General features: G+C 43.4%; 1 protein-coding gene across 2 annotated transcripts in view; it reads left to right on the top strand.

Moving 5' to 3' along the window:
- Frmd4a (FERM domain containing 4A) overlaps positions 1–17,753 on the top strand; it is a 601,861-nt gene that overhangs the window by 134,057 nt on the left and 450,051 nt on the right. The window contains exon 1 of one of the 2 annotated variants that reach the window (XM_087896368.1): positions 13,365–13,517. The exons of the other annotated variant lie outside the window; for it this stretch is intronic. Within the exon in view, the coding sequence (XP_087752494.1) occupies positions 13,485–13,517 (33 nt within the window). The 5' untranslated portion in view covers positions 13,365–13,484. Of the gene's footprint in view, positions 1–13,364; positions 13,518–17,753 lie in introns of those variants that run through there. 2 annotated transcript variants of the gene reach the window in all.

Below are 17,753 nucleotides of genomic sequence, written 5' to 3' on the forward strand. Positions count from 1 at the left end.
TCATGGGTCATAGATCAGATGCCTACATATCAGATATTTACATTATATTTCATAACAGTAGCAAAATTATAGTTAGGAAGTAGCAACAGAAATAATTTCATGGTTGGGGCTCACCACAACATGAGGAACTGTGTTAAAGGGTTGCAGCGCTACAGAAAGATTGAGAAAGAAAGTTGGATTTGAGTTTTGCTTGTATTGTTTGAAAAGGCCGTCAGGCAAAGATTTTGCTGAAGAATATTGGCAATCAGAGAACTGCCCAGTGGGGTCTGCTGGGGTATATCCTCATCACATTCTTCCCAGGGGAAACTGGCAAACATACAAAGCTAGCAGATACGGTCCAATTACTTTTCTCATCGCTGTGACCAGATAGCTGACAGGAAGGGCAGAAGGTTGATTTGGGTTTGCAGCTTGAAGCAATATAGTCCATGATGGTGGGGAAGTCACGGGGACAGGGAATGAAGTCTCTGGTCACTCTTTATCTGCAGTCAGAAAACAGCGAGTGGGCAGGAAGTGGACTGGGCCACCAACTTCAAGACACAGTCCAATTACTCTCTATCTAACAAGGTTCCACCTCCTGATAGTTCTACAATCTTCCAAAACAGCTGAGGACCACCTTCAAATACATGGACCTATGGGGGACGTCTCACAGTTGAATCATGACAACAGCGTTCACTTCCCCCAGCACACACTGTTTCCACTCCCCTAATGGATCATGAAAGAAATGTAAACTCAAACGCCCACATCTACTAACTTTTAAATAAATCCTTCAGTGAGTATTTGCTGAGTCCCATCTCTACTAATGGTGTCATGAGCTTTATAACACTTGGAGCCATGGCTTTGGCCTGTTTTCCTATGTACATTTGAGTGTGAGGACAGAAATCCATTAGCTATAGGATGACACAAAAGTTTGGGGGATAGTTTTCTAAATAATCCCATTATAATAACTTTGTTCTTTTTGTTCATATACAACAGATAGAATGTTGAGGGAGATGCAGTCTTTAACCTTCTGTAATCTTGGGAAAGATAGCAAGCTCTCTGGGACTTAAATGTAACAAGAGTGAGTGGATTCAACTCCAACACCCTGTGGTTTTATATCATGTAGTTAGGCTTAGTGATGTCTTTGGAGTGAGACTGACTAGAAGGATAGCAGGGTCCTGGCTCCGTGGTGTCTCCTTTGCTACACTGGCTTTAGCCTACTCTGTTGATCTTCAATGTTTTGCTCACCCTGGGCCCGGAGAGCTGACCTCACATTTGCTCTTTTTGTTGCATTTGACTCAAATGGCTCCACTCTTGCTGCACTCTGGTCCAGCCGTCTTCCATGGCTGCCTCTGCCTCATTGTCACCAGCACTCTGTGCTGCTCTCTGTGGAGTCTGGCCACTGTTTCCCCTGCAGGATCCTATCCACACCTCAAATAGTCTGGCCTCCACACCCCTGCTGGCTAGGTAGGTACTGGTCCTCTCTACTCTTGCCATCATGACTCTATAGAACTCCATAGACGCCCTTCCCCAATGTGGCTCCTGATGTCAGAGCTGTTCTGCCAGGGATGCCAACTGATTTCCGTTCTGTTCACTTAGCACCCTCTCATAGTAGACACTAAGCCATCACTGTCACCTGTAACACTGACATTTGTCCCTGGTGCTCTTACTCATGCGGTATATCTCCTCTCCCAAATACTATGCTTACTTTTCCACCGGGAAACATCTTTGCATTTTTAATGACCTGCTTCTATTCTTCCATGGGTTTAGAGAAATAGACAGAAGCTAATGTGTATTAGAAAACACGTGTAGTTCGACAGAGTTTGCCAGGGTGCTTGGGGTCTGCCTTTATCCTGATCTTAATTCTTTTGATTCTGTTTCCTGAGACCAATCTCAAAGTATAACCTGGTCTGGTCTCAAACTAACAGTGATCTTTCTATGGCTGCCTCCTGAGTGATGTTTTATAGGCATGTGTTATCACTCAACACAGAAGAGTATGTCATGGTTATTTTTGCATGTGTCTGTATATACAGTGTCTCTCTGTGTGTGTGCTTGCATATGTAAACTCACATGTGTGTGGATGTATGTGTATGTATGGTCCTTGGGCCTATGGAAGCCCAAGGTTGACATAAGAAATTTCCCTCAGTTACTCTGTATAAGTAACTTCCTCAGTTACTTATGCATTGAGTCAGGGTCTCTTAATCGAATCCAGAGCTCACTAATATAGGTTAATCTAGCTAGGAGCTTGCTTCTGGGATCATTTCTCTCAACCTTCTGAGCGCTGGAATTATAGGTGTGCTGCTATGCCTTCTTGGCTTTTTCCTGGGTTTTGGGGGTCCAAGCTCTAGGACTCATGTACGTACAGCAAATGCTTTATCCACTGAGTCATGCCCCAAGCCTGGGAGTGGAGATCTTCGTTTCCTAAAGCCATTCTCTAGATGTTGAGCTTCAGTGTCTCATCTGTCACTGACGAATGATGGGGACTAAAGGAAAGCATGAAAGACATCCATCGCTAAATCCTTTTTCTGGGGTCCCTCAGGAGCAAAAGTCTTAGGCAAATGGGTCTTCCTGGATTTTTTAAATAAGCGTGCAATTAGACAGTCAGAATGGCATTGCACTACGCTGTATCGTGCACACAATAGCAAAGCAGGATGAGATGCAAATTCTCAGCTCTGTGCTTAGGAAAAGCCTGTCCAGACAAGGGCTGGGGCCAAGGATAATCAACACATGGAATAGCCTTGAGTTTTAACAAAGAAATAGCTAAGTCAAGGCCCCTGGGAACCAGATCCAAAGCATTCCTTTCTTCTGGGCATTGCTTTCTTTTATTCCAAACTCTCTGGTTGCATAACTGTCTAAACACATTGTGACATGAAAGGGAAATGCCCTGAACTCCCTCAGTGGTCATGTTTGTTTATGCTGTTGGCTTGTACCTGCGCAGTTGCTTCCTGGCAGTCCCTGTCTAAGGCGCTCTTAGGAAACCCAACACTTCCATTATAAACAGAAAAAAGACAAAATGGGCTTTTATTCCCCAAACCTCTTCTCCTTCACTTCTGACATGCAGTTCCTGTGCAGTGCACCTGGGCTCCTTGGAAGAAAAGTATCTGGAGAATTCCTTCACTGAAAGGTGGGGGGAAGAAGCCATCCTGCTGAGCTTGGGCATGCCTTGCTGCCAGAGTACTCCTCACAAGACGGGCGCAGTGCCTCGCACAAAATAACTTCAGACTTGATTAAGCAAACGAATTGTCTTAAATTTAAAATGTTATCCTTTTCACCTTTAAGTGGTAACTTTCCAAGTTTCAAATTTAATAGAGTCAAAAGTTGGCTAAGGAAATCTTGGCATAATCATAGCCATTTAAAAAGCCAAATATTTGAAAAAGTAGGTTCAGGCCTAAGAGTTTTGGTGATCTGTCTTTTAAAGGCCCAGTGTCTTTCTCCAAATTATGTCCAGGTAAACCATGCTTGGAAATCATACGAAGTTTTAAAATAGAGGGATTTACCCCATGGCTACCGACACACTAATAATTTCTCTTGGTTTTATGATTAATTACCAACATATTTAAAATCAATATAATTCTCATCTTATATTTGATTCCTTAGGTTAAGGCTGAGGTTCTGGGAGAGGAAAATCTTTTCCTATTAGAAAGGAGGCATAAACATTTATTTCCCATGGCTGATGAAAATCCAATCGGCTCAGTGGCTCCAGGCACTGGGGCCTTTTCATCTATTCATAGGAAACGACAGGGTTGTAGTTTCCCTTTTAAGGGACACATTTCAATACCAAGGTAAAGGTGTTTTTCACATAAGCAGAATTCATTCCAAGTTCTTGGATAAAAGATGCCATGATAGTTGATATTCATTGACAGCTATAATCGAGTTAGAATTACATCTCCCCATTTGACTTTGAAGATGTTCTGGGGGGGGGCGGGGTGTAACTAAGACATTCAGATGTAACCTTGTAGTGGTATCATACTGTGAGCTGGAATTCTTTTTAAAGGAAAACAGGGAAAGGAGAAAGCTTTCTAAGCATGAGAATTTTCTGCCTCAGCTTTCTGATCAACATAGATGCGAGCAAGCATTCTTACGCTTCTGTCTCCACTGCCAAGAGCAGCTCAAGATGCCACAGCTCCCTCACCATGACAGACGGCAGCCTGAAGCTGCAAGCCCAAATAAGCCTTTCCTGTCCAGTATTTGGTCCAAAAATACCAATTCCCATCCCATCAATACCCACAATTAATTTCATTTTCTCGACTCAGCAAAACATCCCATTGCACAATTACTTCCTTTTGTGTCTTCAGTTGAAACTGACCAAAATTTTGAGATTCATCAGGAGGGGACTAGGGAGATGACTCAGCACTTGCTGTGCCTGCAGAGGACCTGGGTTCAGTTCCCAGCGTCTACCTGGCAGCCCACAACCTTCTGTAGCTCTCTTTCTAGGGAGTCCAGTGCCCTCTCCTGGCCTGCCTGGGCACTAGTGTGTATGTGCTCTACATAAAACCTATATAGGCCCATACACCTACACTAAGTAAATAAATTCTGCTTTAAAAGGTTCAGAATTGGTTTGAAAAATTAATCAGATCTTATAAATAGTGCATAGAGAAATATATTTATTGTGTGGAAATACTTAAACCAAATTCCATTAGGTAATTCCAGTAGTTTAATTAAAGGCCTTGCCTAATACGATACAGGGTTTTTATTTTATTTTAACTTCTAAAATTAAATAACTTAAAAAATTATCCTTTAATAGAAAAGAATTTCCTGCAGATTTTTCAATAAATTAGTGCACAATATTCAAGAGATTTCTACTGATGGCAAGGGAACACTATTATTTCCTTCATATGAGGCATAAAATGTTCTCACATATTCAAAGCAAGGCATGAATTAATTTTTTTTAATGAACAAAAGTAGAGTGTGAGACTATATGACCTGGAGGTCTCTCATAAATCAGCACTCCTAGATCTTACTGCTTCCTATTGTCTTCAAATAAGATATTTTCTGCCAGGCCTGGAGAGCTGGTGGTTAAAAGCACCTGTTGCTCTAACAGACGACCCAACTACAATTCCCAGAATGCACATGGCAGTTCACAACTGCCTGTTACTCCAGGGAATCTGATGCCCTCTTCTGGCCTTCCCGGGCACCAGGTATACACATGGTGGACATACATCCATGCAGACTAAACACCCATATACAAAATAAAATACAGAAAATAAAATAATAAATAACTACAGACACTTTCTGCCTCTCAACTTTTTTCATAGAAGTTGCTTTTAAAATCTTCTCTTAGCACTATGGCTCCATCCCTCCATCAAGGCAGCCCTACCACCTATCTGAGTTAAGCCAGCTTCACAGATAGGAGCACAGTGTGGCTGCAGCTTAGTGGAAGAGTGTGTGTGCTAAGCAGTCATGGGGGACCTGTATTCAATCTTCAGAACCCCCATATCACACAGACTAGTGCTCTGTGTAAAACATTCATTTCAGGGGAAATTAATACCTATTCCCACCTTTGGTTCCACTGTCATTGCTGAACTGTTTCAGTTAGTTTCTGCCTGGCATAATTTGAATCATTTATCTAAGCCTCTGGCAGCCCCAATCCTTGGAGTTCTTCAGACACTGCAATCCCTATACCTCATTTTGGTGGCCTCAGAACAGGGCCTGTGACTGAGGCTGGCAGACAATAGTAGGCTCTCCACTCATGCATGTGGCTTGGGATCAGCTTACCACATCTCAGAACCAAACTTAGCTGAGCCTGGAGATTAATGGGTTGTTTTACACATCCCAAGTCAAGGATAGGATCATTGGAGAACAAAACTCTTGTTCTGTTTATATAGCCTGAGGATTCTGAGAAGTCTCAGAAATCCCAAGTGTGTGGATTCTCATCATCTTCATATCACTACCACTTTCCTGTCATCCTGGAAGTGTTTGGATGAAGATGGGGGCAGTTTGGCTGTAGCGTTTGGATTGCCTCTTAGCCGAAAAAGAAACCCAGGTTTTTTAAAAAAAAATGAAACTTCAAAGTGATTTATGTAAGGCCTGGCCATTCCTAAATATTTTGACAGATTTATCAAGAAAAATATTCTACAGTAATCATTTAACAATATGTGCATGTACTGTTGGAATAGCTCATTTCTATCCCTCTATTAATTAGCCTTTATTATCACTAGTACAGACTAGTTGAGAATTTAAGGGAATTCTGGTCCATGATTGGAGAGGGCCTGAGAAGAGCAGGGCAATGCAGGCAGTGGGAGTGCATGACAGAAGCTCTTCCCATCTTAGCTGACCCGGAAACAGACCTCAGGTGGGACCAAGAGGAACACGAAGCAATGTCACTTTCAATACTGTTCCCAGGAACTGCTTTCTGCTGGCGAGACTTCCAGTTTGTATGCACAAACCTTTGAGGAGGGGGAGAAACTTTGCATCCAAAGCATAACCACCATCCACTGCACGCACTCTGTCTCTCTTTCTGTCTGTCTGTCTGTCTATCTATCTATCTATCTATCTATCTATCTAATTATCTATGTACCGATTTTCATTTAATCAAAAAGAAAATGGTTCCTTACCTAATATCCTTCAACACAAATTCTTGTTTGGGAACCTCGTGACATCTGCCCCAAAAGAAACAAAAAGACTCAAATAATGCTCTCTCTCCCATCTTTCTCTGGAGCCGGGTGGAGAAGGCTAAGGAGGCATGCCAGCTTCTGGTCTACCAGATGTCATCTCTGTTTCCTCTTCCATCAGTGCTTCCCAAATGTCTTCTGGGGAATCCCCGGAGCAATGTTCTGGGAGGCAGCAATTTCTGGGTTTCTCTGTCCTAACAAAGGCACTTAAATGAAAAAAAAAATTAAAAAGGTAGATATCTCTTTTCAAATGCTTCAGAAAAATTACTCTGTCCTTTATGTATTTTCAACAAACGCAAGAGTAAAGACCTATTTCCAGCTCAAGTTTTTATGATAACAACAAAAAAAGCATTTCTATTTTCTCCACCGTGTGGCACTTTTTTCAGAGACAGGAAGCATGGAAGGAAGAAGTCTCCCAGGGCTAGATTCCAATTAACTTCTGTACCAAGTGCTGATAACTGCAGGCAATCACTGTTCTTCAGAAAATGGGGCAGAGAATTCAAAAGATCATAAAGAGAAAATGACTGATCAACCAAGACCCTGCACTGTCTGACTCTTTTCTCCAGCTGGTTACAGCTCTAGAGTACAGCAAACCAACACACTGAGTCCTGTCCTGTAGTCAGTAACGTGGAGGGGTGGGATGTGTGTCTAAGAGCACAGACTTGGGTATGGAAAATCACAATACTTTCATAGTCACATAGCCCATCATTCTATTCTGTGAGCTTTCCCAGATCTGGGAGAATAGGAACAACTTGGGAGCTAAAGTTAAAGGCCTACATTTGGGGTTTCTATTCTGGATTCACTCTGAATGTACACATGTATGTATGCAAATTCTTCATCTTAGTGTTTTGATGCAAGCTCTCTCACTGAACCGGGGCTGATTCAGCTAGATTGTCTGGCCAGCAAACCAAGGGAACTTTCTGACTCTCCCCACCAGCACCAAAGTTAGAGGTACATAGCACCACACACAGCTTTTTATGTGGGATCTAGGGATCCAAACGTGGGACCTCATGCTTACACAGTGAGCATTTGACCCATTGAGCTGTATCCCGAGGTATACTTTAGAATCTCTGCCATCTTGAGGTAGCCATTGAATCTGTGAGCTCCATAACAAACCTAGTGCCCAGTGCTAGATCACGGAGGCTGAGATCAGCTGCTATGGCTAGCCTTGCTCATTTGTGAGTTGCTGGCTTGCTCACTAGTCTGTGGATTGACTCTCCCTTCATGTTCCTCGTGGGATCGGCAGGCTGCCTGGCTGTTTCCTCCCCAAGGACATATCTAAGCTTTCACTGTATCAGTTATACTACTGTGTATACCATAAAATCATATACACAGTGTGGCAGAGTCACGTGACAAATACCATGGGTTAAAAAAAAAAACAAAAAACACATGGACAGCCGGGACCACATGATGCTAACTTAATGTCAGCCTTAATTCTCCCCATCTCCAGTCATCATCAGTTAAGTGGGGCGGGATGAGGTATTTGTGAACGGAAAGCTAGATGCAACTTAAAGGAACCCAGTATAAACCCTAGAAAAATAGTTACGATTCAGCAACTACTACTTTCTTTCACCTCACCTCTCCACCCTTGTAAAAAGGGAAATTGATACCTGCCACACTGACTTGGTTTATTTATTGAAGTGTTCTTTAAAGGTAACACATGAAAGCCCTTCAAAAGAACCTCAAATACTCTATAATTTTCATAATCGAACAACCGACAGAATGTTTATCCTTATTCAGACACAAGTAAATTCAAGTACTTGATTTTAGACCTGCTTTCACTGAGTCCTTCAGCAGGTGGTCCGTGGCGGCCTCCCTGTGACACGCTGCAGTTTGAAATACAAGCCTAAGCACTTACATGTGGCTTAGGAGAAAGTCGGGGTTCCCAGGAAGGCGATTTGGACCATATTAGGAAGTAGCTCATTCAGTGTTCCCCACGGTATCTAGAACTCATCTGGGAAGCTTTCCTCTATCCTTGATGGCCCTAAAGCCGAAGTGTTAATGAGGATGTTTGTAAATAAGAAGGGCAGGGATAAACCTGAATGGTTGTCAGCTTGCAATCCTCCGACCTTAATGAATGCAAAACTGTTTATAAAGCAGGGCATTGAAGGCCCCACATAATGAGCCTTAATTGTTCAGTGAGCTGTGATCCCCAGAGACTCCAAGAGACTTAAAGAAATTAACCCCGAACAAGGCATGGATGCTAAGAACAAAGGGTCAGGGTTTTAGTGTGGCAGAGACTGGAGGCCTATCTTCTGAGCATGACATACCCAGTGGCCCTCATGACATTTACAAGTGTTTCTAGTATGGAGAAGTTTACTTTGAAGTTATTACCTGCCCCCCACCCCGTGTGTGTGTGTGTGTGTGTGTGTGTGTGTGTGTGTGTGTTCAATTTCCAAATGGAAACAAAGATTGACTCAAAAAGCCAAGGCCATTGACTAAAGTCTCCTGCACAGGGACGCTCCCTCCCCTGTGTGGGTTAACAAGCCCTCATCTCACAGTAGAAAGCCCTTTAGCCAGATTTCAGCCAAGATTCTCTTTCAAAGCAGCGCCCATTTAATTCAGATTTTGCCAGTTTGCAAGGGTTTAACATGCATTACCCGTTTCTCCTAAGACTGGATCCACCTCAGGTCATAAATACTGCCCTTCTGGAAGGCAGAAGATGTTTTGAAATGTGAGGCTACAAGCAGAGAGCACTCCCAGTTTAAAAAAAAAAAACTGGCATGGAATTGGACAAATTGTTATTCCGTAGCTAAATATTTTTGAAACATTGATGATTATCTAGATTATTGGGATGCCCAAAGATCCTTGGAATAGGAGTCATTGACTATGTATACTTATTGCCAGACTGAAATACTTCATAAGTCTACCGCAAACACTTCTACCTCCCTGGGTATCCTTCCCTCTTCAAAACTTTTAGTCACTTAATATGTGATACATGAGCCATGGCTCATGTAAAATGCTTGGGAATGATAGACAATAACTTGACATTGCATTTTATAAGTCACTGCCTCTTTCGGAGAGAGGCAAGATCTTTTACCTGATAAGTTCCCTGGTTTGTGGTAGATTGCTGATGGATATTGGTCTCATGAATAAATAAGTGGCTGAGATACTGAATATTAATGCAGCAGCCTAAAATAAGAGTTTCTCATGTCTACTTTTACTGCCTCTCACTACTAAAGAACAGAAAGTAAATATGCTTTAGACACTTAGGATGTCTTAAATTGGTACAGAAGTTTTGTTGTTGTTGTTGTTGCTGTTGTTGTTATTTCTGTTTTTCTTAATGAGATGGAACCAGTGCACCTGGGTTAGCCTCACTGGGCTGAATGTACTTCCACTAGGTGGATGTGTCACCTCACTAAAACGCCTTCAAAGTGTGGCTGAGAAGAATATCTCCCTTGAGAGGGCAAAGTCAGAGAATTAGGTGGGTTTTCTAATAATGGAAGATACTCAGTGCAGCGTCTGGCACAAAGTTAGTGCTTAGTAGCCACATGGCAGCAACAGACAGCACCAGTGTGCTCTCAAGCACTAAGAAACAGGTTCTGGGGTCCTCACATCCTTCGAGTTTGGTTGTCTCTGGTACCTCACAGACTACAAGGAAAACATGATACATAGAAGCTAAATGGGTCAGCTCAGTGAATAAAAGCCTTCTGTACCAGTCTGAAGGACCTAAGTCCCCAACACGTATGTGTGTGTGTGTGTGTGTGTGTGTGTGTGTGTGTGTGTGTGTGTGTATAATCTAGGAAAGTGGGTGAGATTCTAAGTCCACTGCTAGAGAGGTAGCCTGGGCCTTGCTGACCAGCCAACTAGCCTAGTAGGTGAGTTCCAGGTTAAGGGAGAGAACATGTCTCAAAACATAAGGTGGGGAAGGATGGAAGAAGACAGAACATCAGCCTCAGACCTTCACACACATGTACACATATACATATGAAAGACAACATGGCGAACAACCCAGCCTCCAGGGACCTGGAGTTTGAGAAGTGGAGTAAAGACCACCAGAAGAGTGGCGTGCCTCTCGGAGGTGCTATAGATAGGATTTTCAAAATTCCTTCCCAGAGTCCCTTCCTCTGGCCCTGGAAGGCTGTTCTGGCTCCAAAATTCATGCTTAGAGTCTGGCAGACACCAAGCAGCCTTAAACAGGATCAGCCTGACTTTTCCTTAAACCCTGACACAGTTCCATTCTGTCTACCTGCTTAGAACCCTTGGGGAAGCCCAAACAGTAACAGGAAGCAGTTGTGTCAAAGCTAAAAGGTCAACGAGAGAACTTCCTGCATGACTGGAAATGCTGGTGAGGGGGTTCAAAGGTTAGGAAGGGAGGTGAAACATCGCAGAATATTCTAGAACAAATTCGTTTAGTGCTTAGAAGCAAGTAATGGATGTAGGTTTCTAGTCATGGAGTGATCAACCACAATGGAGGAACAGTATCACACATGGAGGGAGGGAGTGACTTCTCCACAAGGAACTCCAATAAGGCCATGCCAATGTTCTGGAGAAGTTGGGGAAGTGAAGAACAGATATTTTTCTTGAATAAAGGAGAGTTAGTTCTCCCCCCACCTCCCGACCCCCCGCACATCCACAAAGTAAAGCCTGCAGGCATGGGGAAGAGAATGGAAGCAGAATTAAGGCTGGAAGTGAGGGGGTAGAACTCTTGTGCAGACAAGACAGTTTTGTTTCCTTAAAGAACATTGACCATGAGTCTCCAGAAAACAGAATGTATTTTAAATCAGTGGCGAGCACATGCGCAGTACCACGGGTAGAAGTTAATATACAAAATGAGGTCACAGGTGGGAGGGTTTATTGGCTTGGTGGAGGTGTGTGTCACATCAGCCATGGGGTTGTGGGGGCTAAGCCATAGGCTACTTTGCCCCCACCTTATATTTAAGAACTGGAAGAGGTCTGACCCAGCGCACAGCAGGTGAATTGCAGCTGTTTGATGAGTGGCTGGAAAAAAAAATCTTTAGGAAACTCCAAATACTGGGATGCGGAATAAGACTCAGTGGCAACTTAGGTAGTCACAAAAGGTAGGACTCTTTTATGGCAGAGCAGGCTCTTATAGTATATATTGATGATTCGTGAGGATGTTGAGAGTCTGGACAAAGAGGTGACGCTTGGCGAAGTGATAATGCAGTTTCCGCCTGGTACATAAAGTTGCATAGCGATGTCCTGAGCGTAAGGAGCTCCAGGGCAGACCAACAGGTCACTCGGGACTCGAGAGTTGGTATAGATTCTGAAAGTTCTAGCATGGCTTTGAGAACTGGTGGGGAAAAGGTGAGTTAATCAAGGGCTAATGGTGTCAATGAAGGAATAGACAGAGTATGAGGGTGCACCTACGTCTTCCTGGACAGTAATATGTGGATTGATTCATCTTGAAGATGTATTGAGAGTTGGGTATAAGAGCAGCTGGTAAAGAGAGGGACAAGTTCCATTCTAGGGGCAAGTTATAGGTGACAATAAAAATACCGTAAGTGAGTTCACATCTGCTGCATATATCAAATGTATGTATGAATATGCCCCCAAGCTCTTGCAAGGACATAAAGTCCTTGGGTGCAATGAGGCACTCACCCATTGAGAGACAGGTGCTGGACTCTTACAACACAGGTAAGACAAAGGTATACATCTTTTCTAGTTCATTACATTCCAATTCAGGTCTTTGGTATGTTTCTTTCACTGTCTGCTTTTTCTGAGAGACAGACAATGCTAAATGAGACAGTCATCACACACACACACACACACACACACACACACACATGCACAGCACAGGCATGCACACTAAACCCCCACCATACTATACTGTGATACACACATGCATACACATATATTTACATATATGTACATACACAGACAAGTACATATAATTCCCCTTACAACATACATACTGCACATACATACTATCCACACCATGCACCAAATACCACATGCACACACAACACCTCATAACAAACACATATACTCATAACTCCTATTACAAAACACACTATACATATACACTATGCACATGTACATACACCACACACACAACTCTTTAAGCACACACCCACACATATATCACTCCTAAACAAAACAGCACACATACTATATGTACATGCACATACACATGCATACACACACATGCACAGTTTAATGTCAGTTCTTCAGGAATGATACATATACATTTGATTCTGAAACTTTCCTGGATAATATGTGTCCAAACATCTTGTCAAATAGCAAAAATTCCAGTTCACTGTCCAGATGTTATGTCTAACTGGGCTTAACAAGTAGTTATTTTGAAATAAATGACATGATTTCTTTCTTTGTTTTCTGAATATGGACCAGAAAATCATCTGAAAATGGTGTCAACTGGTTCCGTTACTGTCAGGATCCCCTTTCCTAAAAAGAGAGATGGATGGATGGGTTGGTGGGTGGGTAGATGGATGGATGAGTACAGCAATATTCTCACTCCCAAAGCACCCTGCCTACGAAGCTGAAAGGCTGACTATCAGGCGCTAGGTTGCATTTGCCTCCTCTGATTTGGGTGAGCTGCCCTGTAGTTTGTTTAGACCACTTTTCTTGGCTCAAATACGATACCTAAGACAGAGATCATTTGTCAAGTGAGCATGGTACACGGAGAGCTGTAGGGAGATTATGGAAAGAGAAAGGGAGGAGAGAGAGGGAGGCGAGAGCACCAGAAAGAAGAAAGAGAGGGGGAAGAGGGCGAGGAGTGGAGCAGACTTCTCCGCGCGCAGCGCTTCTCTGGCACCGGGGATTCAAGTTAGACTGCTCGGGGTGCAGCAGCGACACCGGGGAGAGGGGAGCCTCTGGCGGCTCCGGGCATGGCTCTTTTCGAGTGGGATGCTTAAGGACGGCACACAGACAGAGTAACTTGCAGAAGAGAGAAACTGGCATGAGGATTCCGCCAAAATGGAAGGGCTCCTATCTCCGATGAGGACCAAGGTAAGGGGGACCAAACCCGTTTTCTTTGCATGCTCCTTGGCGCTTCAGAGAAGGCTCGGTGAAAGGGAAGATTGTGCAAGCTTTTGTCTCATTTCAGAACTAGGCTGACGAATTCAACTGGACCTCTCAAAGAATAGCTTTGCCTCCAAGGCAGGGAGATTGCGATCGGTGGGAAGGGGAGAGCAGGGGAGAAGAGAGCCATCTGTCAGCGCGGACAATGGGAATCTTAGTAAATGAGTTTTGCCTCTCGGTTGATTAGACAGCCATATTTCAGCAGGATTTCCAATCATTCTTGGTCTGGGACCGGAGCTGCCCTCTCAGCTGTTGGTGTGCTTGCAGGAAGTGCTGATTTCTCTGGCTGCGCTGGATGTTTCACAGGATGGGTCCCGCATTTAAGGCAAAGAGCATGCCCAGCTCACATTGGAACATCCTCTCGGCTCCTCCTCTGTTTCAGAGCGGAGGATGGGAAAGCCAAGCTATTGAAAGTAGGTTAATGCATTTTGGAAGCCCTTGTATCCTCAGAAAACTCGCGGACCTGCAGGAGAGATTTCAGAGTAGCGCTAATCAAACACACCTTGAACTTGTTCCGGAAGCATGTAGAAAAAAAAGCTCCCGAGACTGATCCCAGCCTGGAGACGCCTAGCGGTTTTTCTCCTTGGCTGGAGTTTGCTTTTTACTTGAGAAAGGGTTGCCTTGATCGTGGAATTTCCCACAGAAAGCTCAGATAAAGAAAGGACTGACTGTAAGACACCTACTGAATCCATGCATAACTTTGAATGGATGTTAAAAGTTTTAAATAATGCTAGCAATATTACTTTTCTTAATTAATTAACTTTAAAATTTAGAATACAAATAGTTCTTTAAACATGTAGCAGCGGTGAAACCAATAGGATTGGGGTTTGATTGAACTTATTTCTTTGATGTTTGGCTAGTGATTTAAACATAAATAGACCCTTTTGTCAGCAAAGTATTTTTGGTTGTTTTTGTTGTTGTTGTTTTTCTTCTAGTTAATGAGCGTGACTGTTACATTTTGAGAGAACACTGGAGCGTTAGAACAGGGGTCTTATGCATGAAAGCACGTCATCATTGGGGGGATATTCTGAATCTCTGCTGGGTTCGTTCATCCGTTGATAATCATCCTTATTAGAAGGGTAGCCCCAAGTGACAGTTGGTTACAAAGATTCTAATTCCAGCCCTTTGGCTGACTGGCTGGCAGATCTCCTCGGAGACCCCTGCGGTGGCCTGTTGTTCTTCCCTCCCTCGGTGAGGTCAGGTTGCTTGCAGGCAGCTCATTCCAAATGTTCATCTCTGGATGAAACATGCAGAGATCATATAGTTTTCATGGCTACAGAGAAAATGGCACCTGCAGTTGGCTTCTTATTTCTCTTTGTTGACAAGCTGAGATCTGAATAGTTCGTGGAATGGCTCTGTAATCTCTTCATTTGACCAGCTTTTGGAATTACTGCCTCAGACAAACTACTCAGAGTGCTGCTCTTGCTGGGGCTGAACACACCTCTGAGTCTGAGCATGTATAACCAGCCCCACGGCAGTTCAGCTCTCCCAGACTTCAAGGGGAGATCCCCATGTAAATGAGACAGTACTCAGGTGCTCCACAGATCATGCAGTGGGCCCATTAAGAATGGCATGGGGTGAAATGGTAGGGGGAGAAATGGATGTCTGTGGGTCTGACTGTAGTTGGATTCACACCATGACTTGTTCTTTGACCGTCATATTATCTAGTGAGCATTGAAACTAGAGGCTTAGGTTCTTCCAAAGTTCAAACCTAGTATTACTGCATACTAAAGTAACTCTAGTTCAGATCTTTCAATTTCTAGTGTACAAGGGGTTTGCATGTGTGCTTCAACGGCTTCTGTAAATTCCCTTTTTATTTCTCTGCTTTCTGACTCTGTAAATTGTTATCTTCCTATTGAAAGTCCAACTTACATTTGAATTTGGTAACCTCCAATAAGACCTGACAACTCAGGGAACAGGGCCTGACTGTGTGAGTCTCAGGAGCAAGATCCACTTCTGAGTCTCAGCTTCCTGGATTACTGAGTCATGTGCTGTCGAAATGACCCAGTGATTTTGTTTTGAATTTACCAAGACTTAGAACACTGACAGTGTGCTGCCTTTCTTAAACTTTGGTCACCTATTCCCCATTAAGTCTATTATGGAATGTTTGCCCTAACTGATGAGGATTTAGCTTGAAGTTTCTGATTTCCTGGGATCACGGTGAAACAGACAAAGGATGTCTCCTTCAACAAAATTTTGGTGTGTTGTGGTTACTTAATAACTTACTGACAATGTGAAGCAAGTGTTGAGATAAACTGGACATCATGCAGTAATTTCATTGTGCCTTGTAATAGACTTAACCAGTCTAAATCATGGGTGTTTAATGCATTTTTATCGTGGGATTTGCATAATTGGCACATAAATATGCATGAGATGCCCTGGAAGTGGCAAAACAGAATGGGCAAAATGGTCATGTGTGCTGAAATTAAGGCCATTTCCAGAAGGACACCTGAGCTTCCTCTATCTCCTGGGCGGATGGTTACACTTGACAGACCTAGAAACAGACAGGGTGGCAGCTGTCGCCCCCTGCTCACAGTGTATTGCTGGCCACACAGCTCTCAAGTACAGCTCTGGCCTTTGGCTGTGTTCACTGGGGTCCACCACTCAGTCTTCCTTTTGGATACTGTAAAGCAATCCAGGAGAGTCATTGGACTGTTGGGCATACTTCTGACTGGCTTCCTTGCAGGTGATGGCACAGGCATGGGATGCAGGAACATAGCAAGTGGTGTTTGCAGAGGCAAAAGTGGGGAGGAGGAAGGGAAACAAACTGATTGGATCGTTTGTCCTATGAGGGAAAATGGAAGTCATGTTACACTTTATCACCCCTGTGTACCTTGTAAAAGCGTCTCTTCAGTTCCGTTCTTAACCTTCCAACCCCTCTTCCCCCGCCCCCTTCCTCTTCAGCCTTCTGAGCACTGCCTCCAGTGACTGAGGCAGGGAAATAGCCTCCTGTTTTAGTTTCTTGGGGGTTCCTCTTTGCCTGCTGCAAAATTTGTGGTTAAGGCAAGGAAATTCAGCCAAGCCTGATGTTTATGAACGCAAAGCCACATGGTAGCATGGAAAGGAGATGAAGCGGGGAGGACCTGAAAGGAGGGAAGGAGAAGAAGGTAGGTGTGGAGAGGAGAGGGAAAGGGAGGTGAAGCTAGGAGAGGGGAGGGGAGGGAAAGAGAAGAATGCAAAAGAGGGTAAGAAAGAGGTGGGAGAGGAAAACGGAAGTAGTAAGGGAAGGGACAGGAAAGGAAGAATGGGAGAAATGAAAAGAATAAGGGAATGTAGGAAGGAAAGGGGGCTGGAGGAGGAAGGGTGGTGAGGGAAAGCGGAATGACTGGCTGAATTCCACTACAGCTGTGTTTTGTTAAACGCTTATGCAATAAAGAGAAAGTAGGTCCGTGTTAACCCTCTAGAAAAGATGAGTATTAACTTGTAAAGCTTCCCAACTATTTCATGTGATAATGGAAGTGTTTAAGAATATTCACAATGCTGCTGCCTTTGATACCTGTCCTGGTTCACAATTGCCTACCTCCCCAGGGATGGTACATTTTGATGTGTCTGGACCTGTCTTACTTCTGCCTCCAAGACGTAAAGACATCGTGTCATTTTCTGAATTAAAGTCACTTCTTATATTTTTTTAAGGAATGACTTCTGATTTGTGCCGTAAAATAACTTTCTAAATAATAACCTCTGGGAAGGGTGGTCCTTTCGATGAGAAGGACATTTAAAGGGATATGGAAGCTGAGTTTATAATGGAATCACGTCTAAGGGGCAGAGAAGATAATTTGGTGGTAGAGAGAGCTTGTGTAGAATGATCAGGGGGCTAGGTTCAATCCCTGTACACACACACACACACACACACACACACACACACTGAAGCTATTATAAGGATTGTGTCTCGATAGCCCAATATTCATTCTTCCAGGGATAAATGCTGCATGTGAGCTAAAGTTAGCTCCATAAACTGTCCTCCTCAACTCATATTGCAATTTTGGAAATGCATTAAGGATATAGATGTAAGATAGTAAGAATACTAAAATTACAGACAATATAGACATTCAAAAAAAGTACAGCCACACTGTGACTCTTTAGACTATTTTTCATAGATTGTCTAAAATGCTTAAAGTTACTTCAAATTGTGCTAAACCAGGCTTCCATGGAGAATAATTCTTT

This window comes from Myodes glareolus, chromosome 14 (assembly GCF_982192425.1).
Source record: "Myodes glareolus chromosome 14, mMyoGla1.1, whole genome shotgun sequence".
Lineage (NCBI taxonomy): Eukaryota > Metazoa > Chordata > Mammalia > Rodentia > Cricetidae > Myodes > Myodes glareolus.